General features: G+C 35.4%; 1 protein-coding gene across 3 annotated transcripts in view; it reads left to right on the top strand.

The window, feature by feature from the left end:
* The first annotated feature begins 5,377 nt into the window (after window positions 1–5,377).
* Window positions 5,378–14,886, top strand: part of LOC145641889 (solanesyl-diphosphate synthase 1, mitochondrial-like) — a 29,845-nt gene continuing 20,336 nt past the window's right edge. For 2 of the 3 annotated variants that reach the window (XM_081692913.1, XM_081692914.1), the window contains exons 1-7: window positions 5,378–5,492; window positions 5,629–5,772; window positions 5,862–5,954; window positions 10,806–10,886; window positions 10,989–11,060; window positions 11,590–11,706; window positions 13,461–13,547. In XM_081692913.1, the coding sequence (XP_081549039.1) occupies window positions 5,638–5,772; window positions 5,862–5,954; window positions 10,806–10,886; window positions 10,989–11,060; window positions 11,590–11,706; window positions 13,461–13,547 (585 nt within the window). In that variant the 5' untranslated portion in view covers window positions 5,378–5,492; window positions 5,629–5,637. Of the gene's footprint in view, window positions 5,493–5,628; window positions 5,773–5,861; window positions 5,960–10,805; window positions 10,887–10,988; window positions 11,061–11,589; window positions 11,707–13,460; window positions 13,548–14,886 lie in introns of those variants that run through there. The other variant, XM_081692915.1, reaches the window with a different exon arrangement.

Raw genomic sequence — 14,886 nt, 5'->3', positions numbered from 1 at the left:
GTCGGGGGGCTATTCCTCCCGATTCACTTACTCCCAACTGGTTCCAATACCCCCAAGGAGGGTATTCTCACCCCGGTGCGTATGGTACTTATGTGGATTACTCTTCAGTCCACGAATATGGGGGTGATGCTCCTTTTGGGGTTATGGGGGGGAATGTGGACCCTAACTACTTTGCAGGTGGTTCGGGTTATGGTGGTGCTGGACCGAGCCAGGGTGGTGCCGACTCGAGTCATGGAGGAGGATATGAGAGGATGGATGACGATGAGGAGTAACTCTTCCTAGCTACCCTCCCAAGTCAATGAGGGCATTGCTTGATTTGGCTTGGGGGGAGATTTCTTGTATATATGGTAATCCTCTTTCACTTTTCTCTATTTATTGCTTTCCTAGTGTAGTTTTTATTGATTTCTTATTTATGAAAAATACAAAAAAATAAAAAAATGAATAAAAAAATTCAAAAATACGCTCCAATGAATTATAAATTATGCTTCCCTGTGCCCCTTACTTGAGGAAATTGTTTTGATTCTTGGTATTTGATGATAGGCATTGTGGATTAGTTGATCATGATTTGATGTTTGATTGCCTTGAAACCTTTACATGCGTCAATTTTGTCCAACTACTTGTGAATATAGTGCTTGACTAGTTGATTTGGTTAGGAAATGTGTGATAGTTCCATAATTCCTGGTATGTCAATGAATTTGAGTATTGGTTTGCAACTATAAGTAATGTTTATATGATTCATCATTATGCACATTGAGGAGGACGAAGGCATTTGTTCTTTTAGGTAGCCTCCAGAAATTGTAGATACATTTGTTCCCTTCTTGCTACCCATGTTGTTGCCTTGACCTTTTGTTGTTTATTAGCCGCATTACAAGCCTATTTTGCCCCATTGGTTACTAGTCCAAAGCTTGGCTTGGGGGAGCTATTAGTGAGTGAGGTAAGGGAGTTTGTAGTGTGCTTATTATTTGCACAATTTGGGTGGGATTTGAGAAGTTGTTTTGTTGTTATTCATGTTTATTTTTGATGAGTTTGAGAGTTATATTTTCTTGAAAAAATAAAGCATGATATTATGAAAAAAAAGAGAAGTTCAAGAAAAATATGTTGAAAAAATAAGTGAACTTCAAAAGGAAAAAAATATTCAAATGTTCTAGTTGGAGGTTGATAAAAGAAAAATAATTTTGAGCCTCAATGAAAAATTCAAGTTTGGAAAATAAAGTTTGTTTATTCACTCTACTTCTTCATTATTATATCTTATGAGTGAAATTGTAAGAGTTGGGTTTATTTATTGTGATTGGAGTATATTTGGTTGATGCTAGAGTTGGTTATGTAGGAGATGTATGATCATTATTTATTTTGATCATGGGTTTTATTAGGATATGACTCCTTTAAGCATAGATTTTGTCTCACTTATTCCCAAATTTATACTACCCTTTACCCTAGCCTTACATTACAAGGTTTAAAGACCTTCCGACCTTTGTGCATAGAATTGTATGAATGTGAAAGTGTTGTTTATCAATGCAAGTTATGACTTGGCATATTTCGAGTCGACTAGTAGGATTGAGCGTTCATTGTTTTATACACACGAGAGTGTGAGTTGGGAGGGCATTGTTCACCTAAAGGGGGTTGGATGGAGAGCGATCGAGTACATCTTTTACTCGCCACATAAATGAGAGTTGAGTGTGTGAGCACTAGTCTTGAATTCTATATGCTCTCGTGGTTTGCTCTATTTGACAATTGTTAGGGAGATTGGTAATTAGATGGATTTGATTGGTTGACTTTGAAGCATGTTTATTTGATTTACCCTGAATCGTTTGTGCTTGATTTTTACTTTTTGGGGTGAAGCATATTTATTGATTCATTGATGAGATCTTTGCTTAGGGACAAGCAAAAGTTTGGCTTGGGGGAGTTTGATATGTCCATTTTATATAGTGTTTTACCCCCGTCCCTTGGTCGTTATTAGTACTTTTGGCTCTTTCGGGCCACTTTTATTACTAATTTATGTTTTCTAGTGTTTTTGCAGTTTTAGTTGTATTTTTACTGGAAATTGCACTCTTGGAGCATTTTCCCGGGCTTTATGGATCAACTACGGAAGCTAGAAAGACACGACCACTTTTGGAGCCCAAGATCGGTGAGAGCCGGTGATTAAGGGCTCGGTAATTGGGATCCCGAGGTATTTGGACCAAGTATTCAAGACCCGAGGAGGAAACCCGAATTGGGCCGAGAAATCAAGCCCAATCGAAGTCCAAGCCTCAAAGTGAAGCAATCGCCCGATCGGGCTACCTCTAGCACGATCGGGCGCGGCAAGGCTTTGTTGCTGAGCGTGCTATAGCGCGCCCGATCGTGCGAGCCTCTAGCACGATCGGGCGACGCTGATGGGAAGGAACGCGAAGAAAAAGGCGCGCCCGATCGGGCGCGCGTTTTTAAGAGACCTGATTAGTTTAGGCTTAACTTTTGTTTTAGGAAACGTTTATATACGATTTTGTACGGATTTTTGTTTATCTTCTTTCTTAGACTTTCTCTCTCTACTTAGGATTTTTCTCTCTCTTAACTTTTCTCTAAAACCTTGTTCTTGATTATTTCCATTAATACAAATTAGTTTGGTAACGATTTCTCTTCTCTTAATCTTATTTCCTTTCATCATGACTTATTTTATTGCTTTGATTAGTTTAGTTTTTAATATGTGTGAGTAGTTTTATTTCTAGGGTTTATGGGGATCCATAAATAATATGAAGGGGTAATTTATTGTTGTTAATTATCAATGCTAGATTAATTTCCTATTGATTGATTTAATGCTCTGTGACTAGATTAGGCCTATCTTTTATGCATGAGTTTAACAAAATTGATTCGAGATTCGACAGATGAGAATTAATGTTTAGGTCTAGTTTCAATAGGCAGATTAATTTATAAATGGTTAAGTCGAGATTCGAGAGATGAGATTTAATACCGGTAAATTAATTGTGTGATTGTAATACGTAGCGAAAGCCCTTTACAATCTGGTTAATTGATGCATTGATGATTGACTATTATTGATTATTGGTATTGCATGATAATTTCTTATTGAATTGTTATAACGTTTTACAATTGCGGCTTGTAAAAGTATAGCAATATTAAATTGATGAATCGAGCAGATGTTAATTTGATATTAAAGGCTATTTTCAATAAGAACTTAGATCTAGTAAATTGCGAGAGCCTGTTAGATCTATGGTGATTAGTAAATTGCGAGAGCCTGTTAATCGTGTTATTTATGCAATGTCAATGATTGATTACTATGTTTTACCCTGGAGTATTATTTATTGGTGAACCTATACCCTAGATCCTTTCGTATATTGCTTTTTCTCTATTCTCAATCTTAGTAGTTTAGTTTCTTATTCGAATATAAATATTGGTTACTTAGATAATTTAGATTATAATAATTAATTAGGAGTAAAAAGACTTGTTTCCCTGTGGAGATCGACCCTACTTCCCTATCTACTTTAGTTAGAGGACTTAGGAATTATTTTTGATTAGGGGATACGACTTTACCCTGTCAAAACACTACTAATTATGACCAAGGGACGGGGGTAAATCACTATATAAAATAGACATATCAGTACTTGAAAAGACGATTATACCCTCAGATAAACAAATTTATTTGGAAGATAAACTGGGCACAACTGCTAAAGAAAGGGAAATAAACTAAGTGCTTCACGAAAAAAAACTTAATCAAATCCACAGAAAACTTAACAAGAGCAGAACACATAAAGGACAACAACAACAATGATGGTCTGACTTACTGGCTAATCTAATTGAGTCACGACCACCAACACCAGTGATCAGCCCGGGCCGAGACGCCACCACCAAGATTAGAAGAAGGCAGCGGTAAGGGGCCAGGGAAATGAATCGAGTAGGGAGGTTGGCCGATGAGCAGCTGAAGGATTATGGAGGGGGTGGTTTTGGGGTATTTTGGGAGTCGCGAGTTCAAGCTAACGTGTCATATAAATCCCCAGTGGCGGACGCAAAACACGTGAAGCACTGAAAGAAAGAGCGAAACTAAACGAAACTCAAAGTCTCAAACCTAACTCCCTCTCTAAGGGCTTGTTCTCATTGACTGAAATGAGTTGAACTGAACTGAACTTATTAGATCTGATTTGAACTGAACTGGACTGAATATTTTATGAGAGAAGGATATTAGGAGCTGATCTGAAAATAATCTGATGAGAACAGATCCTAAACTCTTTGAAAAATCCCCTTCAAAGTTATATCGGCTATTTCACCAGATGCCACTGAGTACTTAAAAAATTCACTAGATGCCATAAGGTTTTCAAAATTCACCAAATGCCATCGAGTTTTTAAAAAATTCACCAAATGCCATTAATGACTAACGGCCATTAACTCCGTTAGCCATTAAGATTAAATCTTGACAAGTGTCAAAAATATGATTAGTTCATTTTAATTATTTATTTTAATTAATAAAAATAATATATTTTTTTCTTCATTTTCGTGGCAAAAATTGCTCGGGTATAGTTTTGGGGGATCATTTTGAAACTTTATGGGAACAAATTAAGCTCGGAATTGACAAAAAATAACGTAAATGCTTTGTTTTGTGTGTTGAAAAATATTTCGATTAGCGTGTCGTTATTTTTTAACCATCAAAATTGATCGGGTAAGGTTTTGGGGGTCATTTTGATATTTTATGAGAATAAATTAAGCTCGGAATTGACTAAAAAATAACACATATGCCCCGTTTTGTATGTTGATATTGTAATTTTTTTTACGGAAAAAATGCGAAATGGGGTATTTACGTTTTTTTTTTTTTTTTTTTTTTTTTTTTTTTTTTTTGCCAATTTCGAGTTTAATTTGTACCCATATAGGGTCAAAATGACCCCCAAAACCTTACCCGAACAATAATTGTCACGAAAATTGAAAAAAGTATTATTTTTATTCCATTAAAATAAATAATTATTGTGTATTAATTTTAAAAAGTAATGGTATTTGTTGAAATAATTTTCCAAAGTAATGACATTTGGTGAAATAAGAATTGCATTAACGGAAAACTAACGTTCATATGCTATTAGTGGCACGAGGTGTCATTGTATTAGCATTTGGTGAATATTGAAAACTTTGATTGCATTCGGTGAATTTTGTAAGTACTAGTGGCATTTGGTGAAATAGCGGAAGTTATCTCAACGTTTATGCTGCACCCTTCCCACTCTCTCTCCATTACCAAACGAAACTCAAAGTCTCAAACCTAACTTCCTCTATAAGGGGCTCTTTTTTTATTGACTGAAATGAACTGAACTGAAGTGAATTGAATTATACTTATTAGATATGAACTAAATTTATAAAATCTGAACTGAAATAAATATTTTATTAGAAAAAGATATTAGGAGCTGATGTGAAAATGCTCTAACGTGAAAAGACAAAATCCCCTTCAAAGTTATTTCAACGGTTACGCTGCACCCTTCCCACTCTCTCTCCATTACCATCTGACTTCTCCATTCAACCAGCTTTCTCAGGTAACATTGCATGTATTCTTCTTCTTCTTCTTTTTTTTTTTTTTTTTAAATCATCCAACATTAATCTCACATTTTATTGTTAATCGTTAATTTAATTATTGTCACTCATTTCAAGCTTGATTTGATTTGGCATTAGAATTAAACCATGTTGTTCTCAAGAGGATGTTCCCAGATTTCAAGAACTGGGTTGAATCAGTTTCGATATTCAGCTGTTGCTACATATCATCAATTGTTATGCAACTCTAACGCCATTATCAATTCTTCTTCAATGTTGTCTAAGGTAAATGGGTATTCATATTTTTTGCATAGGTCAAGTATTGTAGATATTGTTGGTAATCCCGCGACTTTCGCATTGTTTTCTATGTGTAGTATATCTGGGGTTTTACGGAAAATACATCTGGGAGATTCTTTCGTGATGATGCAAGACATTATATACATCATGTTGCAACGTCTACAATTGAGGTTAGGTGTGACTTTTGCAGATTCAACTTCCAAATTTATCACACTCGCTACTTGTTTCCTCTTGCTAAGACGTAAATTATATTGATTTCACCTTATAATTTACTTATTTCAGGATTAATAAGTTCATACAAATTCAAAGGGTTGTTCAAGAATGACATTAGGAATCACAAATAATTTTAGTCACTTGTTACTACACCAATCGTAGGAGTCACTATATTGAAGTATAGATAACATGAATAATCAAAAGGTGAAGCTACTATTCTCTTCCGGAGCCAAAATGTTGTTTTAATTTTAATGAACACAAAGCAACGATCTCTTTGCTTGCTGGATTGGGTTGCATCTTTTTAGGGTGGAGGTGGTTAAATTTATACTATAATGGCATTCATTTTTTATTAATAACAACCAAAATGAAAGATGCGGATAGGTGGAGAGTTACCGTCCTTAGAATTTGAATAGATTGCTAATGTATGGAATTTGAATACTTGGATGGCTATGTATCTATGAAAATACATTTAGCAAAAACTTGTTAATTAATGACGACGGTGAGACCTCACAACTTTAAAACAATCAAAGATGATATCTCCTCATATGTGTCCAGTGTTCTGCTAATAGTGAGACACTCAGGTACTTGTTCTTGCGATGTAATTTATTGAACTCCCTAGATGAGTCCATCAGTAAGAAAAAATCTTGTCATTGAAGTAAAGCATCACATAAGTGAAACCTTTGTTTAAAAGGCTCTTTAGTCTTTAGTATAGCATAGGGATGATTAGTGCTGTCCAATTTACTATTTTTAGTCATTATAATGATTTGAGAGACATAGGCTATGTTCAGCTCATCTAATCCGAATTTTTACTTTTCATCTCTGGTGTGATTTATTTTCCTAATTAGACTAAACTTTGACCTTATTTGTATACTAACCTTCAAGAAAAAACAAAATTATCAAATAAGGATATGAAATGACATTGGATTAAAAGTAGGTGTGAAGATCAAGGATAATCAATTTAGCTTTTTGTATGGGAAATCAATGATGGAGGTCATTCATGTTATGAGACAACTAATAGAGAAGAATGGTTTACACATGTTTTGTATTGATTTGGAAAAGAAACCTATGATGAAGTATTGAGTAAGATACTGCAATGGATTCAGATCAGTTCTCAAACTAAAGACACAAATCACAATATTTGAGGGAGAAATATTGAATTTTTGAATAAATGTTCAAGCCAAAAGTTTCTTACAAATGGTGGGTTTTGCCCGCCACTCTCCTAGGGTGACTTTAGGTTACCAGTCTCCACAAAACTCACTCACAAATTACCTACCTCATCAATCTCTCTCTTCCCTTTTTATATGTACAAGCAATTCCTTAGATGATTGCTACTGGCTGCTGATTTTGTCTTATGTCCTGCTCTCTTTCCCATCAATTGCTATTGGGGTGGGTGTATTTGGCTGCTCTGCTGTAGTCAGAGGTCCGTTAGCGATCCTCTTAGTGCATTCCTTCCTCCTGGAGTAGGTGAGGACCACTGGCAGGGTCTATTACATCTCCCCCGCCTAGAAGTCCCAACGTGAAGGGAGGGAAAACGATCACGCACCATTGTTGCTTCTTTCCAAGTTGCTTCAAACAGGGGCAATTTTTTTCCACTTGATCAAAAATTCAGTGTTCAGTCACCACCTCTCTGCCTTGTTTCTTTTTCCAGGACCTCTTCTGGTTCAGCTATTAATTCCAGGGTTAATTGCTGAGGTATAGGGTGGTTGCCAACACACTTCTTCAATTGGGATACATGAAATATCGGGTGTAATTGACAGTCGGGGGGGGGGGGGGGGGGGTAGAGCAAGCCCTTGCCTACACGCTGTACCTCTGCAAATGGCCCATAGTACCTCGCAGCAAGTTTCTCAAAGTGTCTCTTAGCCAAGGTGTGCTGGCGATATGGTCTGATTTTCAAGTATACCTCCTCTCCAACCTGAAATTCTTCTCCCCTCCTCTTTTTGCCAGCATAAGTAAATTCACACGCAACTCATCAATCATGAAGTCCCGCTCTTGTAACCACTCATCCAAGCACCCCACTGTCGTCTGCTCCCACCTTAATCAATTTGGGCGGATCCCGACCATAGAGTACCTTAAAAGGAGTCATCCCTGAAGAGATGTGAGGGGCAGTGTTATAAGAGAATTCTGCCCAGGCTAACCAGGCAGCCCACTGCTTGGTTTTCTCTCCTGCAAAACATCTCAAGTAGGTCTCTAAGACCATCCGTTTGTGGATGGTAGGCTGTACTTTCTTCAACTCAGACCCTTGCAACTTGAACAGCTCATTACAGAAGTGACTCACAAAAACCTTATCTCTGCCCAACACAATAGAAGAGGGAAACCCATTCCTTAATGAAAACCTCCGCTACAATCATGACATTAAAGGGATGTTTCAACCCAAAAAAGTGAGCGTATTTTGAGAGCCTATCCACAACTACCAACACTGTGTCAAAACCCTTAGACCTCGGTAAGCCCTTGATGAAATCTAATGATAAGTCTTCCCAGATGGCTGTAGGCACTGGTAAGACCTCAGCTTAGTTGAGATGCTTTGTCCTGCCAGCAGGTCGCACATCTCCGCACATATTCTCCCACCATCTTCCTCATACCTATCCAGAAAGCTAATCACTTGCAATGGATTCAGATCAATTCTCAAACTAAAGACAAAAATCAGCTCTCAAACTAAAAGACACAAATTAGTTCTCAAACTAAAGACACAAATCACAATATTTGAGGGAGAAAGATTGAATCTTTGATTAAATGTTCAAGCCAAAAGTTTCTTACAAACGGTGGGTTTAGCCCACCACTCTCCTAGGGTAACTTTAGGTTACCAATCTCCACAAAACTCACTCACAAATTACCTACCTCATCAATCTCTCTCTCCCCTTTTTATATGTACAAGCAATTCCCTTGATGATTACTACTGGTTGCTGATTTTGTCTACTGTGCTGCTGTCTTTCCCATCATTTGCTGCCATCTGTTCCGTGTTGCTTGTGGTGGGTGCATTTGGCTGCTGTAGTCAGAGGTTTGTTAGTGATCCTCTTAGGGCCTGTTCTCATACGATTATTTTCAGTTCATTTCAGTTGAGTTCAGCTCTAATAAGTTCAGTTCAGTTCAGCTCCTAATTTCCTTCTTTTATAAAATATTCATTTCAGTTCAGCTCAGTTCTAATAAGTTCAGTTCAGGTGAGTTGAGTCAATGATAACAGACCTTTAGTGGAGTAGGTGACGACCACTGGGTCTCACAGGGTCTATTGCATTGTGAAGCAAACTTGAGGCTTTAGGCAAATTAGAAATAGGACGGAATATTAAAAATGTAGTTTTAGTAGAGTTAGAAATAAGTGGCAGGGCAAATGGATGGGAGATTTTTTTTTAATGTTTAGATTTATTTCGATATCTAGTATTTATTATTTCAAGATGGAAAATTAGATGGAGATGTTGCTCATAGAAACAAAGTAGGTTGGTTGAAGTGGAAGAGTGCTACAAAGTGTAATTATGGAACCCACTATAAGGAAAAATTTCACCGCATGTCCATTAGCCTGCATTATTATATGGTTTGGAATGTTGGGCAGTGATACATTGTCACATTCATAAGTTGATTGGGGTGGAGATGTGTATGTGGCTATAGAAGAAATAATCAATTATGGGATGAGATAACTAAAAAAAGAGGAAAAATCAACTAAGATGGTTTGGCTATAAGAGGGTCAAAGAGATGGGAGTTGTAAGAGTAGGGATTGAGTGATTGAGAGTGAAATGTGTCTTTTAGGGATTGAGTGAGGGCCTTGGATAAGGCAAACTGTAGGGAGAAAATCTACTCCGAGGACATGTCATGACTATAACGAGAAGGGTTTTATGTGCATATGTTTTCTACTGAAAATGCATGTTTTATGAACTAAATGTCCAAAAAAGTTTATTGTAATTCAATGTGCATATTTTTGTACATAATGTGCATAATTTTCATTAACCCATACTTCTAACAAGTTGAAATTGAATTTGCACTTAGTAGAATTTATATGTACATTCATCCTTCTCATTTTTTTCATTTTATGAAGCTTTTCATTGAATCTCAAGCCCATACATTTACTTTTTTTTTCTTCTCTTTTTCCTTGATTTTTGTGTTTTGCAAACTCTAATTATTTTCTTCTGTTAAGATTTTTGCTCCCATGTTTTCCTTCAATTTTTTTTTATCTAACCTGGGCCCTTTTTCATAAATCTTTCTCAAATCCAATTTATTATTTTTTTTAATTGTGCTCGTTTTTTGATGTGTGTGTTCCCATTTTTTTCCACTTACATTTTATCACTGTTCTATCTGTTCCATTATTTCGCGGATGACTCCTTAATACAATTCTTGTTAGCTAACCCAAAAAAGATTGGAACTGAGCCTTGTTGTTGTGGATATCATTAGATTTTAATTTATGCGTACTTTCGTAAAAATAAAATTTCAGTAATTTTTAGCAACGGAATAAGTATATTTTGCAATAAGTAAACACAAATAAAAAGATATGATATTGTATGGTCTAAACTAAGCAATTATGTACTCATGCCATAAGGGGCACTATGTTGTAGTGGGACACTAGTTATTTTTTGATGCAAGTTTTATTTCTTAAACCCAACCTTATATGCAAACTAGTTGATGAATTGAAAATTTTCATGTAAGCCGGTAGTTGATGGGTGTGCACGTGAAATATTTTGTTGTTCTAAAGGGAATATTAAATTTTCATCTTTTGGTCAAATGGTATCATTCTTTTGAAGAGGCTTTTAATTTCAAAATTTCAATTATGGTTTAACATTGTATGTAATTTTATTTCTCCACTGAAACTTGCTAAATTACTTTTGCAGGTCCGATCAGATCCTTTTTCCCTTGTTTCTGATGAGTTATCACTCGTAGCTGATAGATTGCGGTCAATGGTAGTCACAGAGGTGCAATAGTTACTCATCTTTTGTGATAAATAAATAATGTTTGAATCAAATAAGGCAACTAAAGAATGGGCATCTGATGTTCATTGTACCGATTTCTTTCAGGTCCCTAAGTTGGCATTTGCTGCTGAATATTTCTTCAAAATTGGAGTTGAAGGAAAGCGCTTTCGTCCCACAGTATGTGTGTGTGTGTGTATATATATATATATATATATATATATATATATATATATATATATATATATATATATATATATATATATATATTATGTAACATGAACTACAAGGATGAGTGGCATGATGTCAATAGTTTCATTGGAAATTGAGAGTTTGTCTAGATAGTCCTCAAACACGTGACAATTTATGACATTTTCTTTTTCTTTGAAAATTTGATAGATATGTGTAGTTAACTAAGGTGTGTTGATGATTTGTCTACGTTACTGATATTCTGACATGACTTACTCTTAATCTGTCATAGTATGTATAATTTGCCTTTTCAGAAAAGGAATAAAACTGTTCTTCGAACGTCATGCTTGCTTGTTGTGGCGTTTGTGAAACAGTATAATGTTATGACACTGGATTTTTACCTCTCCTGTATTTATGGTAGATTTTTATTGTCAGTTTGGCTAAAAGTTTTGACATTTGAAAATTTTGTCTTAATTTCTTATCTCTCCATATATTATTTCTAAGAAATTGAAGTGTACAGGTTTTATTGTTGATGGCAACAGCTTTGAACATGTCCGATAGACCATCACTTGATTATTTGGAAACACCGCTTCGTAGAAGACAACAGTGCATTGCTGAGATCACAGAAATGATCCATGTAAGTGTATATTTTTCTATTTCTTTTACTTTCCTCGACATTGTTATGTGCATTTTTGTTAATTGTTTTGTTAGTTTCTCAAAGTTCAAGTTACCAAAATGGATGCTGAATTATGGTGTCAAGTAAATTGTGTGTATATATGTTGACTTTTACTCTCTAAATTTTTTTAAGCCTGTAACACATGGTGTATGTAGTTCAGGGTACTTTTGAGACAAATCAGTAAGTCGATATAGCTGTGAACTGTGGAAAGCTTTTGGGTAACCTATATCAAAGATCTACAAATTTTGTAATGAAAAACTTACACTTTGGGCCCACGTTAGGGTCAAATGCTAGAAAATTGGTACTCAAGGCGCCGAGAGAGAGGGGGAGGGGGGTCCTACTCCTTGTCACAATCTTTGGCCATTGAAGAAGCTTTCCTTTCCTTTATTTTCTTCATTCTTATGTATGTGAGAAGTGAATGATAATAGATGTCCGAGATTTAGTGTTATGGTTCTCATCACATTAACCTAAGGCTAACTCTTAATTTTAATGCTAGCTCTCAATTTACTTTTCTCCAAAAGGTTTTTTTTAATCCATAACTTTTTCATAATCCTATAAGCCTATAAGTCCTTATAGTCTTACCTCTTGTTCGCCAACTTAAGTGCATAATGCTTATTGTGCACTCAGAAGAATATAAATACTAATGCAAAACAACGTCAGCAAGAATATCAACCCCCCCCCCCCCCCCCCCCCCCAAAAAAAAAAAAAAAAAAAAAAAATTATATAAATATAGGTTAGGATCTGTTGAGAAGGGAACATAAGGTGAGAAGCGTGAGAAATCCAGATATATCAAGAATTTGGTATAGATACATCAAGTATATATTAAAGATACATCGACAAAATTAAGAGAAAAAAGTAAAATTGGAGCCATAATTTTCTTTATATTTCAACCTCAATTCACATCCTTTGAAACTCAAAAATTAGTTGTCTACTTGAAAAGAAAAGTGTTGCAGGCGTTATGGGTTCTGAAGAGAATGCAGCATTTTGATATTCGGGGTATGCAATTTTGATATTCTTATTTATGATACTTTTATTGATGTGCATTGGGTTCTGAAGAGAATGTAGCATTCTGCTTGATTTTAATATTCAGTTGATGATATAGAGTTTCCGAGAGAGAGAGGATGGAAAAGAGAGGGATGTTATGATGAATGTGCTAAAGCTATTGAATTTACTTTAATTGCCATTTTTTCTATCGGCTAGACATTCAGTATTAAGTATGCTATTACACCCCCCCTCCCCCTCCCCCCTTCTCACGCACTCCCTAACACCATTTTTTTTCAGCGTTTGGAAACTGTTTTCATTTTTTTTTAGTAACATGAGCTCTAATTATATCAATTGGTCTATCTCCATATTGTCTCTGTTTCTGTTATTGTTTTGTTATGCTGGTATAGAATTGACATTGTAAGTTTGATTCTAAATTGTATTGGTCCCAAACTCTCAATATAACATTATCTTCTTTCTGCTTTACTTGATACATTTGTTGTCCCTCGTTTTTCAACTATGCAAGCTGTAGCATACCTTTTTGTAAGCTTTATCTTTTGTACAGGAATGCATGCTTGAGTATTCTAAGTATTTGATCTATTGATGATTTACCAAATTTTGTATTAGCTGGACCTTAAGGCATTCTCTTAACTATTAATGTGTAGAAATCTTAGTATTTATGATTGAAATGGGTATCATCTATTGGCTTAACTGGGACACTTTTGTTCTTTTAGGTGGCAAGCCTTCTTCATGATGATGTATTGGATGATGCTAATACAAGACGTGGTATTAGATCATTAAACTCTGTAATGGGGAATAAGGTAATGTTTTCAGCTTCTTATGCAGCATGTCAAATTTGGTAATAAAAAAATAAAATCTGATTTATTAATTTTCCAAATAATAAAATATCTGGCCTCCTCTAATAATCTTAGAGCTCAATTGTCAAATAAACCAAACTTTCTTAAAAGGGGAAAATGATTATCTGTAAAACAGAATCAAATTGACATTCACACCAAGCAAATAAGGAGTCCAACAGCGCTCAGAGTACTGAAACTTAGGTGCTAGGCCCAATTGCAAAACTGGCCTGTTGTGATTTGAAGCTTTGAAACATCTCCTGCCTCAAGTAATCTTAGGCTTGGTAGGCTGTTGATAATACAGTTCTCGGTCTTGTTTCAGCAGCCTTCAGATTCTCTTGCAACAAATAATTGGTGGTCCCACTTATGGAAATCAGATTTGTAATATAACACTCAACTATATATAATGTCATTCACTAAAAATACCTATAACTTCATTATCACAAAGAATAGGTACAACGTACAACGATGTGTCTATAGCTCAATACATGACTATCACTCTATGCTCAAAATGTGTAAGCTATTTCCTGTTCTTTATGCTCACAAATCTCCTTTTTTCACACACATTTTTAGTGCACAACTTTAAGTGTAATAGAGTATGCCCAGCATGATTTAGCGTTGGTCTAGATAATCTGGGTACTTGGTAGTGTTTGTTGTTTTCATTTGAAAGCATGGATATACATACTTTCGAGAAAACATTTTACTTTTTTACATACATTCCCATGGTTTTGCTTATCTCTCATATATTTACCAATACATACACCTAGCTGATCTTACATCTCTTGTACACCTTAGTGGTGATATTTACACCCAAACACCTCAAATTTCTTAACAATGTAGAAAAATTTCTTTTTCTTCATTCATACAATAATGCCAAGTACTCATTCCCTTGAGGTACAACCCCTTTGTTGGTAATAGGTGCTGATTAATTTTCACGTGTATGAAATGTGATGCATCAAACATTAATATCAACCAATAATCAATGTTTATGATAATAGTACTAAATATCCTTAATTCAAGAGTGAGGGATAGCTCAAGTGGTTAGAGCTTCCCTCTCGGTTCTAATAGATCTTGGGATCGATTCTCACCGTCTGCCCTTGTGGCTCTCTAAACACCTAAAAACTAAAAATACCCTTAATCCCGTGTTAATTTGCAAGATAACACTTCCACTCACATGTGTGTTGGAGATTACAAAGCTTTAAATAAGGATAACATATCACAACTACTACACTGTACAATATCTCAATTCTCAACTAAGTATAAACATTACAATTGACTAAGTAATTAAGACTCACGTTAATTCCTA

The sequence above is a fragment of the Chenopodium album genome, chromosome 8, assembly GCF_948465745.1.
Source record: "Chenopodium album chromosome 8, dcCheAlbu1.1, whole genome shotgun sequence".
In the NCBI taxonomy this organism is placed as follows: Eukaryota; Viridiplantae; Streptophyta; class Magnoliopsida; order Caryophyllales; family Amaranthaceae; genus Chenopodium; species Chenopodium album.
Note: the sequence above shows the minus strand (reverse complement) of the source record. Positions and strands in the feature narration are given on the sequence as shown.